The sequence below is a fragment of the Alligator mississippiensis genome, chromosome 1 (assembly GCF_030867095.1).
Source record: "Alligator mississippiensis isolate rAllMis1 chromosome 1, rAllMis1, whole genome shotgun sequence".
In the NCBI taxonomy this organism is placed as follows: Eukaryota; Metazoa; Chordata; order Crocodylia; family Alligatoridae; genus Alligator; species Alligator mississippiensis.
The window spans coordinates 192,127,902-192,142,847 of NC_081824.1; the positions used below are offsets into that span (position 1 = coordinate 192,127,902).

General features: G+C 44.5%; 1 protein-coding gene across 3 annotated transcripts in view; it reads left to right on the forward strand.

Annotated features, from left to right (window-relative positions):
• Window positions 1–14,946, forward strand: part of UBR2 (ubiquitin protein ligase E3 component n-recognin 2) — a 105,797-nt gene that overhangs the window by 12,090 nt on the left and 78,761 nt on the right. For all 3 annotated transcript variants that reach the window (XM_006266031.4, XM_014598085.3, XM_019483230.2), the window contains exons 4-7: window positions 2,329–2,442; window positions 6,181–6,311; window positions 7,196–7,334; window positions 8,175–8,237. In XM_006266031.4, coding sequence (XP_006266093.1) covers window positions 2,329–2,442; window positions 6,181–6,311; window positions 7,196–7,334; window positions 8,175–8,237 — 447 coding nt within the window. The remainder of the gene's footprint in view (window positions 1–2,328; window positions 2,443–6,180; window positions 6,312–7,195; window positions 7,335–8,174; window positions 8,238–14,946) is intronic.

Sequence of the window (14,946 nt, forward strand, 5' to 3'; positions counted from 1 at the left end):
AATTATATGTGAATATTTTCCTCCCTATGTATTAATGACAGTATACAGTTTTTCAAATCTACGTATTTTGCATTTAAATTTGTTTTAATGCAATTTTTTAGTTTGAGAATCTGAACAATCCTGTTTAAAAAACAAAAACAGAAGCCCAGTCATCCAATGTGGATTCAGAAAAATCACATGCTTGTACTCTATATGTTGTATCACAACTTCACAGCATGGGTTTGGGATGTACTGTAAGTATCATTGTATCTAGTTTTTTACAACATGGGCAGAAGAATGTGGTAGATAAACCTTCATCTGCCATGTGTTTGTATAGATACTTATTGATTAGCAGCGATCCAGGTTTTCCGTTTGAAAAATGCATATTTCTCCTTTAAAGGAGAAAAACACAGGAAATGCTGGGTTTTCCCAAGCAGTCTGGCACAGTTTCAGCCAGCAGGGGGTGGCTTGGGACAGGGCAAAACAGGACACGGGGCACCATGTGTATGCATGTGCCCACGGCAGCCAGGCAGCAGTGGAGAGAAGCTACCTCCAGGTAAGTCTACGGGGCTGGAGAAAAGAGGGGGCACAGGCAACGCATGGGTGGAGGAAGGGGTACAGGTGATGGGCGGGGGCAGGAGGGGCACAGGCCGTGTGGCAGGGGGGTGGAATGGACAAAGTAATGCAACGGGGACTGGGTGCGGGGGGATGACACATATGCCCCTTAAGATTTCTATGCCCATAGTGGGGCATGGTGCTGCAGTTGGGCTGGACCAGCTCCAGACAGGAGCTGTCTCTGCAGCCCAGTGGGTGAGACCCGGCATGGAAGTCCTCCGTGGTTGCCAAGGTGAGGCGTGGTGGTATGGATATGCCTCGCGCTGCTGCCAGGTGGGCAGGGGCGCCTTAGCTCACTGCTATGCTGGTGTGGTGATCCCTCATGCATTGGGTCCCACCTGGGCTATGAGGGTGGCTCTTGCCTGGAGATGGTTCAGCCTGATGGCAACCCTGCACCCTGCTGTGAGCACAGAAATTGGGGTGAGGGGGCACACGTGCTTGCTTCTTGCGTACATCACCTATGCCCTGCCCCCCTTCCCTACACATCCACTTCCTCACATGCTAGGGACAGGGAGCTGTGGGTCAGGAGTGAGGGGCATTGGCAGGAGAATGGTCTGTGGGTCAGGAGTGAGGGGCATTGGCAGGGCCAGGGGGTTGCGACTGGGGAGTGAGGAGCTGTGGCAGGGCCAGGAGGCTGTGGGTGGGGAGTGAACCGGCAAGTCCAGAGGCCTGTGGGTCAGGAGTGAGGGGCACCAGCAGGGCTGTGGGTGGGGAGTGAGGGGCAGGGGTAGGGCACCTGGCCTATCAGGGGTGCTCAGTGCCACAAAGCAGCATAGGGGACCAGGATGACAGACAGCTGCAGCTGGACCTGCATCCTGGTGAGTGATGGTGGTAGGGAGAGCTCTGATCTTCCATGATAAAGAAACAAAATCAAATGCCAAAATATATAAGTATTCATAATTTATTTTATTATAGTGATCGAGGCTCGGGTAGGCTTCCAAATTGCTTTAAACTTGCAAATACAGGTTTCCCTCGATTAATGCGGTACATGCGTTCCTGGAGAACAGCGCATATATCGAATACCCATAAAGTGAACCCACTTCACAATGTAACAAATAGGGATAGGTTCCCATGGCAGTGAGGGAGGGAGGGTCTAGGGAAGGGGCAGGGGGTGGGGTGCTGCTCCCGGGGCTGCACAAGGCAGCAAAGTAGAGGGAACAGAGCAGCACTCATCCCAGTCCCAGCTGCAGTGGACCCGGGAGCAGCCGGCGCCAGTGGCCTGCAGCTGCTGGGCTGTACCATGCACCACCTGTCCCCACTCACTTCTGCTCCTGGGCTGCGTTGTGCCCTGGTGCGGGCAGCTGCTCCTGGGGCTGCTGCACCCAGGGCTGGGGTGAGTGGGGCCATGGCCCTTTCCCCTCCCCACACAGACTTATCTGCTTGGGTTGGGGGGCATCTATGCTGATCGCGTAAGAGTGAATTTACCTCGCATATAACAAATTACGGGTCTAAATATGCTCATCTCATAAGAGCGAATGCTCATATAAAGAACCTGCATAAATTGAGGAAAACCTGTATTGTGTACTGATCTCTCTCTCTCATGGTGTTTCATTTTGATCGTGGAAAAACGCTGATTTGGGTTTTTTAATCAGGGAATTTTAAACAGAGAAAACCAGGATCTCAGTTAGGATAGTGGAAAAATGCTTTGTCTTAAGGGTTAAAGTACGGACAACCTTTCAGTATACAAAGGTTTGTACTTATAAAATTCAGTTTGCTGTTTTTAAACAATTCTAGATGACAACATCGGGTGGAGGAGGTTTCTGTGACTGTGGTGATACTGAAGCTTGGAAAGAAGGCCCTTACTGTAAAAAGCATGATCTTAACACATCACAGACTGCAGAAGAAGAGGTAATAACAGATGAGACACTTAAAAGCATGAGGATGGGTCATTCTTGTATAGCCGGGTCAAATTTATTAACTCTGATTCTGAATTTCACAAGATTTTGCTGATGTAACTGACTCCTGCAAGGCTTAGTGTTCATCTCAAAATTAAGAAAAACAAATGCTGTAGATGTAATAAAATTAATACATTTAATTGCTGCTGTTAATGAGTAATCTATTTTAGGTCCTTCCAATATACTGTTTAAAGGTAGTAATTTCAAACTTTGTACCTAGTATTTTCTGGGATGCTTTGGAAGTGATTCAAACTGGAAAATGGGGAATTTTCACCAGAAATTGGATGTTATCCTGATATTTTTACTGTTATCATCACATCATTCATATTTATTATGTTTAGTGTGAGGAAATTAAAAGAAGAAATCTTTCAGAGCATCGAAGATCTTGATGTGTTCTACTTTACAGGCTAAATGAAACAATTTGACAGATCACACCATACTTAATATTTATATCATAGCAGTCTTTGCATATTAAATAAGATTACAAAATCTACTTTGCAATCTAAATAATTTACTTTTAAAGTCAAGCATGTAAAATAATAGAAACAGCCTTTGTTTTGTATCCTTATTCTTCTCTCCTATACTGGATGAGGAAAGGGGCCTTCCAGAATATGCATTTCAATATAATCATCTATATAGAGAGGGCCACATTAAAGCTGTGTATACGTTAAAAAAGTTATTTCCATTGCAAAGTCCAGTATATTAAAGATGTTTTTAATCTAAATTCCTAGAAATTTTTTTTTATGGTTTAAGGGAAAAGTTAAACAAATTCTCTTATTTATAACTGTAACAGCTTATTTATGTATCTTCAGTAATACAACTCAGACTTTTGCCACCTGAGCTACAGGATTAATTATAGTTACTAGTAATGCGAGTATACTACTAACGTAGAAGGAGAGATGAACATCAGATGCCATGTTCCGTGTCTTAAGGGGATGTGGGGATGGAACTTGACTTTGGCTTTTCTCTCTGTAGTAGGGAGCGGGGAGTTTCTGCTCCATGTGGTATGTCCCAAAGAGCTTATTAGGGACCTACCTAAATCATGGAGGAAGTTTGTGGTCCAGCGGCGTCTTTCATCTTGATTTTTTTGCTGCTTGCCCGCCTGCCCACCGCTGAGTGGCAATTAATGCTGTGGGTTTTGCCTCTCAGATACATGGGAGAATGAGGAAACAGTGTATAAATGTTTATCAGAATTTACTGAGAACTGTATAGGGCAACCTAAGAGAAAATATGAAGTTGCTGAGTGGAAAACTTAAGTGGAGCCATTGGAGGTGAGTCAGCATTTTGATAGTGAGTGAGAGATGTTTGGTATGATGGACACATGAAGGGCTGGAAAACAGACACAGACAGTTATGTTTGAACCTGTGAAAAGTTGAAATCGGTGAAATGACCTGATCAAAATAATAGGCTAGGAAAATGATCTTTGCATTCTTCATAATGGATAGGAATAGGCAAGACTCCTTTTGCTTAGGGCAGTGATTCTCAACAAGGGTGACTTGACATCCTTTCAAGGGTTGAACACAATGTTCTCTCTGTTCCCAAGCATGATTCCCAAGATAAACCCAGAGATTTCAAATGGAAATCCATATCTATGTTCTTTCTGAGTTTTTTTGTAACAGAAAAACTGCTCTATTTTCTGTAGGCAAAAAAAGAGTGAAAATGTAAGAGTTGGCCCTTTTGAAGGGGAGTCTTGAGTTTATCCAAGGGTTCCTCAAGTCCAAACAGGTTGAGTACCACTGGTCTGGGGTTAGAGAAAATCATAGTGTAACTGCAATGTGAGATGGTGAGCCTGGGGACAGTGTTTTTTTTAAGTTTGTGAATGGATAGAAAGGAATATATGTTAGGTAGGTCATGTAAGAATTTTAGCAAGATTTAGATAGTTTAGATGTTTTTGTTGCATGTGAAGACCTGGAGAGTAAGGTCTCTAGTTTAGCCACATTGCGCTTGAATTGATGGTCAGGCATCCATGAGGAATTGTCAGAAAAGTTATGAGATTTTAGTTTGGGTAGAAGGAAACCTGTTTGGAATAGAAGTAGATTTTTGAGTTGCCAGTGTAATAATTTAATTTGTCTTTATGGGTAGGGTTACCCAGAGATAAGAGATGGAGAAGAGGAGCAAGTGCAGAGCCCTGCTTTGTCTACAGAAGGGTGGTGGGGAGAGGATGAGGAGGACCCTCCACAGGACTTGCTGAAGAAATGAATGTGTAGGTGGGAGTAGAGCCAAGTAATGACAGTCATTGGATCCCATGATGATGACATAGATGGTCAAGGATTTTGAAGGTGGCTGACAAGTCAAAGGAATATGAGGATGGAGTATTGGTTCTGAGATTTGCATAGGAAGCAGTTGCTGGAGACTTTGATTAAAGGAGTTTCAGTGGAACGCAAGTGGGGAAGTTGGACTGGAGAAGGGTCCAGGATAGAATTAGTGGGAAGAAACTTGTGATGGAATGTGTAAGCTTCATCTGGTTTCAGTTAGGAATTGTGTCCACTTAGACAGATGGCTACTAGCAGATCAAGATGCAGATCCTGCTGTGTCTACTAATGAAAAGCAGTCATGCAAAGGCTGAAGGCTTCCAGGCTGAGAGCCAGTTAGCCGCAGGGTGAGCTAGTAATGGGTAGGCTATAGTAGTAGAAAGGACAGCTTAACCAGTTGAGTCAAAGGTGGTAAGAAGGTCCCTGGGGTTGTAGGTACTAGAGCCAATTAAATGACAGAAGTAAGGAGACCAAGTGAAGCAAAAAACTCTTTTCGTGAGTGAGAAGGTTGAACCAGGATTACAGGTTAAGTGAAGAGGTGAAGATGAGAAAACATTAAGCTAAGGAGTTGCATGAGACTTTAACATGGATGTTGAAGTTACTGAAGATTACATAGAGAAGTGAACAATCTTCATAGACTTATATTTTCATTCTTTCTTTTTAAGTTAAAACCAGAGGTAGTAACTACTAGGCAGAAACTGTTATGGTTACAATTAGTCATTCTCCCTAGCATTTTCCTTTTTTCTAATATTATCTAGTTTCTTGCTATACATAATATCTGCTGTATTTATAAAAAAAAAAAATTGTACCATTTCTGTTTCTCATTAACACGTGGTAAATTTTTTGTATGAATTTTCCACCAGGCTATAATCACTTCAGTGAACAAATTTAGTCCAATTAGTTTTCTTTCATCTTTTTTTTTTAAAAAAGGTATTCATTTCTGGGAAAAAAAAAGGTATGCATAGACTGGTAAAATGGAAGGATTAAATTTGTTTAAAGTTTGCTCTTAATTTTAATTTTTAATACTGTTTACTTTTTTTCTCTTAAATAGGGTAGAATAAGTTTAGCATTCACTTATTTTATTTTTTTGGTGCATATGTGCCTATAAAGAGAAGTCATCACATTTAACAAGAAATTATAATGTAACAGAAACATGAGGGAGAGGAGTGAAAAGTGGTAATAGTCAAATGTTTTATTTAATTTGTGAGATGTCATATCTGATCTGTATATGAACAGCATTTGGCCGAAGGAGATATGGGCTTGATACTTCTCATTTATATGTATTTACTCTCAAGTTACATGAGAGAGGATTACATAAAATGTTCAACACAGGAGAGTAGAAGTAGGATTTGAGCACAAATCAGGTTCTTCTTTTAAATGCTACTTAATACATCCAGTTTTTTCTAACATTTTTCTTCTGTTGACTTAATATTTTTTAGGATCCTCTGGTGCATTTATCTGAAGATATGATAGCAAGAGCTTATAACATTTTTTCTATCATGTTTCAATATGCAGTAGATATATTAACATGGGAAAAAGAAAATGAATTGCCACCTGGCTTAGAGATGGTGTAAGTATCATTTTTGTCTCTGAGCTTTTTCAAAACTTGCAGGTATTTGGAGTATAAAATGTTAAATTCTTGCATCGGTCATAACATTCTTTGAACTACTACAAGATGATGCTGTTAAGTATCTCAACATTTTATCTTAGAAGAAATCTTATTATGGATCGTAGTTTTTGTTTTTTCAATATTGCACTGAGCTCTCTGTCGTCTTAGTGGTAACCAAGTAGTATCCATGTAATTAGTACTGTGTAAATGGTGGAAATCAGGATTATATTGAATGTTAAGTTTTTTTTAAAACAAGGAAAGTGTGGCCTGACTGACTGACTAGTGTATTATTTTGCAAAGTGATAAACAGGTTTTGTGAGAGGTTCCTGGCTTGTCATAGGTTGAAGGGACTATAAGGGAGGACAACCAAAGAGAAATGCATAGGAAAATCATGCTGTATTGCTAAGATTCACACAAGTTTAGGGCTGGAAGGGACCTCGTGAGATCATCGGGTCCAGCCCCCCCTGCTCTGGGCAGGGTCTTGGAGGCAATGCAAAATAGTATGAGCGCAGGTATATTGAAAGGAGATCATTTTTCCTTAATGAGATACTGTCAATTGCAAATAATAAAATGTACAGAGGTAAAGTTAGGGACTCTTCAGTCTAACCTGTTGCCCCTGAGTCTGCAAAAATCAGGCCCCTGACGGGTAAAGTGCTGAGTTCTGTATGAGGTGCAGAATGTGTGAAACTCCCATGCATGTAAGTAAGAGTTGGAGCAATTGACACGTTCAGGGTAAAGCTTTGTTGATGTGTTTCAGCAGTGGCATGGATTGCCTATTTATTAGATATCATTAAAATTAAAAAATGTAAAGCTCTATCACTTAATGGTATAAATTTGCTCTACAGTGAGAAGAGTGACACTTACTACTGCATGCTTTTTAATGATGAAGTTCACACATATGAACAAGTTATATACACCCTACAGAAAGCTGTCAACTGTACACAGAAAGAAGCCATTTTTTTTGCAACAACAGTAGATAGAGATGTAAGTAACTTCCTAGTTAAAATATTAATTAAATTGCAGGGTTAGACCATGTATATGTAACTAAGATTGACGCTTCTGTTTTCTTAAAATTTGGTTTTGAGCTTTTCCAATATGCTGGCTTGCTCTATTCTGTTGGTAAAAGAAAATGCCAGGAGCAAATAAAGAAGAACTAAAGGTAAGACTCACGATAGGCAGAAGAACAAGGGAGCTGAACATGCTTTTCTGTAAGCAGTACACTGGTCTCTACAGTACCCTTCTTGTTCTGCAACACTCTATTGGGGAAGCATTTACCAGAATGAACACTTTAGGCGGTCCGTGATTTACAATTTGGAAACAGTTCTCTGTATTGAAGTCCATAGCTCCAGGTTGAAAAGATCATAATTTATTTTATCACCATTAAAGTTTATTATTTGTGTTTAAAGGTTGGGATTAAAACAGCATATTAAATACAAGTAGTAGGTTTTTGCGATGAGATTCCTGTGGACTTTATCAAAACAGACAGTTGAATCTTAAGGTCTGACAAACTTTGGTTTTACCTTCTTTGAAGCTATTAAAGTGTAATTTATGATGGAAAAAAACTGACACCCCCCCCTTCATAATGATAACATAACATAAGCTATACTTGTATTGAGTTATTTTTTGACTAGGGAGATCAGGAATGGAGTGTTACAAACTTTAAATTAAAATTGCTTTAAGTCTTTTCTGTATCCATCAGTGTGGTTAGTACAGGTGGCAATTTATTACCTGTGAGATTTTTCTGTTTATATTAAAACGTACAGTTTAATTTTCTCTTTGTTTTTCCACAAACTGCTAGTAATTCTGTTTTTTATCGAATTAAAGGGACGCAGATCTGTCCGATATGGAGACTTCCAGTATTGTGATCAAGCAAAATCAGTAATAGTGGTAAGTGGGTCTTATGTGCTTTGTTCTTTGAGCTTCCCGTAAATATCTATACAGAACAGTTTTGGAAAATTGTGTTATTTTTACTTTTAAATTTATACACTAGATATTATTTTTAACAACGTTCTTGGTGGTAGAGATTCAAGGAGCCAGTACAAGGTCTGCCTGTGGCTGGTCCCTTTCAGTGGTCATTCCTCAAGCCAAGGCACTGTCGTAAACAATGCCCTCCCTCCCTTTATATATCTGTATATCTATCAGTCTCTCGTAGTTGAGGATGATTGTCTTCCATTATGGATTGCTTTATCTGTGCATTTGAAGATGGCTCACAAGGCTGATCCAGGATTGACAGTCTCTTCTGTAACTTGGGCACATGTTTCCGTGTGAGGTGGGTGGCTTTGGATTCTTAATTCAGTTCTCAACACACTGTTTCTGCTGCTACTCCTGCTTTTCCATCTCTTGTTGTCATCATAAAGTTTCAAAATTCTAGATCCTTGCAGCAGATGCTTCCTCCGTTTGGGGCTGTCCAGGGCAATAAGTCTCCCATGAGTTAGTGTCAATGTCGCATTTTTTTCAAGTTGACCTTGAGGATGTCCTTGAAGTGCTTTCTCTGCCCTAGTCTTTAGTGTATGCCTGATTGAGCTGGGAGATTAAAACTTGCTTTAGGAATCTGGAGTTGGACATCTGGATGACGGCCAGCCCAGCCAAGTTGATGCTGTGTGATTGTCACCTCCATGTTCATGGTGTTTGCTTTGAGAGGATGCTAATGTTGGTGCATCTGTCTTCTCACTGGATTTCATAGATTTCATAGACATTAGGGCTGGAAGGGACCTCGGAAGATCATTGAGTCCAGCCCCCTGCCAAAGGGCAGGAAGTCAGCTGGGGTCATAGGATCCCAGCAAGATAAGCATCCAGTTTGTTCTTGAAGGTGTTCAATGTAGGCGCTTCAACCACCTCCGGTGGCAGGCTGTTCCAGACCTTGGGGGCTCGGACAGTAAAGAAATTCTTCCTTATGTCCAGCCTGAAACGGTCTTGAAATAGTTTATGACCATTCGACCTAGTCGTCATCCCTTGGGGCGCTCTGGTGAACAAACGTTCCCCCAGATACTGGTGGCCACCCCTGATAAACTTGTAGGTGGCCATCAGATCACCCCTGAACCTGTGCTTTTCCAGGCTAAAGAGCCCCAGGGCTCTCAGCCTGTCATCGTAGGGTCTGCTTCCCTGACCTCTGATCATGCGCGTGGCTCTTCTCTGGACTCTCTCAAGCTTCTCCACATCCTTTTTGAATTGTGGAGCCCAAAACTGGACGCAGTACTCCAGCTGCGGCCTCACTAAGGCCGAGTACAAGGGGAGAATGACGTCCCGGGATTTGCTTGAGAAGCATCGATGGATGCAAGCCAGCGTTTTGGTCTCTTTACTAGCCGCAGCATCGCACTGCAGGCTCATGTTCATCTTGTGGTCAATGATGACCCCCAAGTCTCTTCCTTGCATAGTGCTAGCCAACATAGCACTGCCGAGCCTATAAGGATGCTGCGGGTTTTTCTTCCCAAGGTGGAGAACCTTGCATTTATCGACGTTGAACACCATCAGATTCTTGTCCGCCCACTTGCTGAGCCTGTCCAGGTCAGCCTGGATCACCTGCCTGTCTTCTGGTGTGGATGCTTTGCCCCAAAGTTTGGTGTCATCGGCGAACTTGGCCAGTCCGCTTCTGACTCCAGTGTCCACATCATTAATGAAGATGTTGAACAGTATGGGTCCAAGGACAGGGCCTTGGAGGACCCCACTGGTCACAGGACACCGTGATGAGTGACTTCCATCAGTTACTACCCTCTGGGTCCAACCCCGGAGCCAATTTTCCAGCCAGTGGATCGTGGAGGACCCAAGGCAACAATTGGCCAGTTTCTCCAAGAGACGATCATAGGACACCAGATCGAAGGCTTTTTTGAAGTCAAGATATATGACATCAATCTCTTCTCCCTTGTCCAGGTGATAGGTCACCTGGTCCTAGAAGGAAATGAGATTGGTCAAGCAAGACCAACCCGCAACAAACCCATGCTGGCTATCCCTTAAGATGTTGGCGTCGGCCAGTCCATTAAGGATGGCCTCTTTAATAAACTTTTCTAAGATCTTCCCCAGGATAGAAGTCAGGCTAATGGGCCTATAGTTAGCCGGATCCACTTTCCTCCCTTTCTAGAAGATAGGCACCACATTGGCCTTCTTCCAGTCTATGGGCACTACACCAGAGCACCAAGAGTTTTCAAAGATCCGTGCTAGAGACTGGGCTATGATGTTCGCCAGCTCCTTGATTACCCTGGGGTGAAGATTGTCAGGGCCGGCCGACTTGAAGGTATCCAGCTTCTCAAGATGTTCCTTCACGAAGTCAGCATCAATGGAGGGCAGGGGATCACCCTCACCTGGACTTCCCTGTCCCATAGCGGGCATGGGCGTCCCATGGGACTGATGAAAGACCGACGCAAAGTACCTATTTAATAGGTTGGCTTTTTCCTGGGCGTCAGTTGTCAGTTGCCCCATCTGGTTCAGCAGGGGTCCAACGTTGCCCCTGCTTTTCCTCTGGCTCCCCACATATCTGAAAAAGGACTTTTTATTGTCCTTGATGCTCAAAGCTAGTTGGAGTTCAGTTGTAGCCTTGGCTTTCCTGGTCTGCTCCCTACAGCACCGGACCAGTGCAGAGTACCTCCTTGGAGGTGACTCCCATCCTCCATCCTTTGTAGGCCTTTCTTTTTAGCCGCAGGAGGTCTGCCAGGTCCCTGGAGATCCAGGGGGGCTGCTGTGCCCTTTTGCTGCCTTTCCTCCGAGATGGAATAGACTTAATTTGTGCTTTGAGGATCGCTCCCTTGAGGAGCAACCACTCTTCTTGAACTCCCCTCTCCCCGTGGTCATGGTCCCTTAGGGCCTCACTGACAAGCCTCCTGAGCTTGTCAAAGTTGGCTTTCCTGAAGTCAAGGACTTCCGTGTTGCTGACTGACTTGCCAGCTTTTCGGCGGATGGTGAAGGTGATCAGCTCGTGATCGCTGTCACCCAGCTTCCCATTGATCACTAGGTCGCCGACTAGGTCATCCCCAGTAGCCAGTACCAGGTCAAGCAGCGCTTTGCCTCTCGTTGGCCCATAGACTTCTTGAGTCAGGTAGAGGACATCCACGCACGAGAGGAAGCTTTGCGACCGCTCAGATTTTGCTGAGTGATCCTCCCACGAGATGTCTGGGTAATTGAAGTCACCCATGACAACCATGGTCCTGGAGCATGCGGCCTCAGCCAGTTCCCGGGTAAACTCCTGGTCAAGCTCAGGACTTTGGGTGGGAGGTCTATAGTAGACTCCCACCATTGTGTCCCCTGTGCCATGTTCCCCATGGATTTTAACCCAGAGGGTCTCCAGCTGTCCACCCTGGTCGCCAATATCAGCTTGCAGGGACGTGTAGCTTTCCTTAACATAGAGAGCTACACCCCCGCCCCTTTTCTCTACACAATCCCTCCTGTACAGGGTATAGCCATCTATACCCGTGGTCCAGTCATGGGTGGAGTCCCACCAGGTCTCCGTTATCCCTATGACATCATAATTATTTGCACTGAGCAGGAGGATGAGTTCCTCCTGCTTATTCCCCAAGCTCCTGGGGATTTGAAGGATCTTCATCAGGCAGCATTGTTGGCACTTCTCAATTGACTTGAGGTGTCTCTTGTACATTGTCCATGTTTCAGCTCTGTACAGTAAGGTGGGGATTACGAGTGCTTGATAAGCTATGAGCTTGGTTTCGGATCTGATGTTGCAATCTTCAAACATCCAAAGGTTGCACTTGCACTTTTGAGGCAATGCTGGATTTTTTTGTCTATGTCAGCCTTCTGAGAGAGATGGCTTCTGAGGTACAGGAAATAGCATTCTCCAGAGTCTCACCATAAATCTGAATTAGTGGAGCTGTGGAATGGTCATTAAAGGCGTCTCCAGATGAGCAAGCACGTGCCTGTTGTGGTGTCTCAAAGCAGTTTGAGACGCTGAAAGAGGCATGCTGGGAACAAAAAAATGGTTCCCCACACTACATATTTGCAGTACAGATTCTTATTTTGATACCAGGAAATCCTGGTATTAAAAAACAAGTCATGTCAGAAAGCGACACAGGTTATGCTTCTGGAGCGTGCCTTGAAACAACTGGAGGTTGGGTCTTCCATAGAGATGCTCTGGCACCTGGGCAGAGTGTCTATGGCTGCCCTGTGCCCCTGCTGCTCCAGCACACTGCCTCAGTGTGCTGGAACAAATAGGAGCACGGCAAGGCTGCAGTGGTGGATCAGACCCAGGTGCTGTCACTGGTAAGTAGGGACATGGGGTGGAGGGGTTGGGTGGGGAGGGACTGCTCAAAAGGGGTGGGTCCCCTTCCTTCCCCCTCCCTCCTCCCCCACCCCTGTACAGCACATAGCCCCCTTGCAGCAGTGGTAGCTGTCGGGGTGCTCACAGCCTGCTACTCAGAACCCCCAGCGGCGTGGTGTGGTGCAGCCCTGGCCACCTGGGACATGGTGCTGCCTGTGCATGCCACATGCAGCTGCCTGGTGTGCAGAGCAGAACCGGGCCGCTCTTGCTTCCACTTGGGGTTCCAGCACTGCAGGTAGAAGCTGTGCGACCCTTGGATCGGGCCGGGTCCCCTCCATGTGCTCCGTGCTTTGTCAGGCTGGGCTGGCTCCGTACAGGCAGGACCCCTCCTGGCCTGGGGGTATGAGGTTCCTGTCTGGGTCTGGCAGGCATGGAGCCATGGGGCTGTAGGTCCAAGGGGGGGATGCTGTTGCAGGTGGCAGCAGATCACAGCCAGGCAGCAGCCCCCACTGCCAGACTGTCACAATGGGTAGAGGGTGCAGGGGCCACTCTAGGTTAGAGTTGCTTCAGCATTTTAGCTGGCACAAGAGGCTAGTGTCCCCAGATACCAACTGGCTGGGCCTCAGAAGCTCCTAAGGACAAGTAGTCCTGAGCTGCTCGCAAGGGCAGCTTTTTATACTGCTGGCCTCAGCCTCTAGCTCCCCCCCTAGCTGAAGATCCAGGAGTTGCTGAGCAGGGTCAGTTTGCCCGAAGTGGCACAACTTGCACCAAAGTGCTTGTTCAGGCATGTGTGCTGAGGCAGAAATCTCTGGCACAAATTTGAACTGCTGCTATTTGAGCTGCTGCAAGCACATGTGCCTGCATGTGTGGACATGCCCCAAGAGTTTGCTGATAGAGGTCTTCTGAATGTTAAGTGTCAGTCCTATTTTCTTGTATGCCTCGGTAAAAATGTTGACGATTGCTCAAAGGTCTACTTCTGAGTGAGCATGCACTACAGCATCATCAGTGTACTGGAGCTTGATGATTGAGGTCAGGGTGGTCTTGGTTTTGGCTTGGAGTTGGCTGCGATTAAACAGTTTACCTTCCATTTGGTAGTTTAGCTCCACTCCGACTGAAAGCTTGTTGGTGGTCAGCTGTAACATTGCAGTAAGGAATATCGAGAAGAGTGTTGGAGCAATGATGCAGCCTTACTTAACTCCTGTTTTAACCTTGAAGCAATTTGTGATGGATCCATTACTGAGAACTACTGCTTGCATATTGTCACGGAGCAGGCAAAGAATGGTGACAAATTTCAGTGGGTATCCATACTTCAGAAGGATCCTCCACAGTGCTTCTTGGTTTGCAGCTGAAAGCTTTCATGAGGTAAAGAAAGCCATGTAGAGTGGTTTATGTTGTTCCTGACATCTTCACTGCTTGTCAGCTGCAGGAAAAATCATGTCACCTTTGCCTCTTAATGCCAGAAACCCAAACTGAGATTCTGGGAACAGCTCTTCGGCAATTAGAAGGAGATGGTTCAATGCTGTAGGACAGGGGTGTCAAACTCACCTTGTGCCCTGGACCAGATCTGGACCACTGGGCTCCTTGTGGGCCAGCTCCAGTCCAGAACATGCGGCAGCTCTTGCTTTAGCACAGGGCACATGGTGGCCATGGCAGCTTCAGCATGGGGGCATTGATAGAGTCTGCAGCTGAGGGCGAAGCAGCGTGAGGGCATCTAGGGCTATATCAACCCTTGCTCATCCTCCTGCCGCTGATTGCCATGTCCACTGGAGCCCAAGGCTTGCAGGTTCTCTACCAGACTATGCCCCACTACTTCTGGTGGTCCACCAGTAGTCTGACAGGCTAGATTGAGCGAGTCTGCAGGCAAGCTCTAGCCCACAGGGCATACGTTGACACCTCTCCTCTATGAGCTAGGCTGTTTAGATGGGTCATATTTCTCTGCTTCTTATCCATAATACTTTACTGGCCATTTGGCATAATATTCTTATTTCATTCTTTAAGAGCAAAAAATATCTCAAGGGAATCTTCGTATTTATAATATTTTGCCTTAATACATGAACTTTCCTTTCCCTTTCTTCAGTTTCTCATTGTTAGGGGTGCTTGTGTAAAAGCAGATTTTTTTTAAACTTAATTAATCTACTATTACTTATTTCTCCTAATACTCTGTTCACATTCAGCTAATTCGCCTCATTGGGAATGATTTTAGTTTGCAAATTAGTCTTTAAAGTACATATTCATAAGCAGCAAAAATTCCTGAATCTTATTTTATAAAATAAGAAGACTAATAAGTGTTGGGTTTTTTTTTAAGACAAATAATTTTCAGAAGCAGAACAACTTATTAAACTTATAAATTATAGACTTTCCTTTAATAATCAGAAATTCTATGTTGAGCTAACTAAAAGA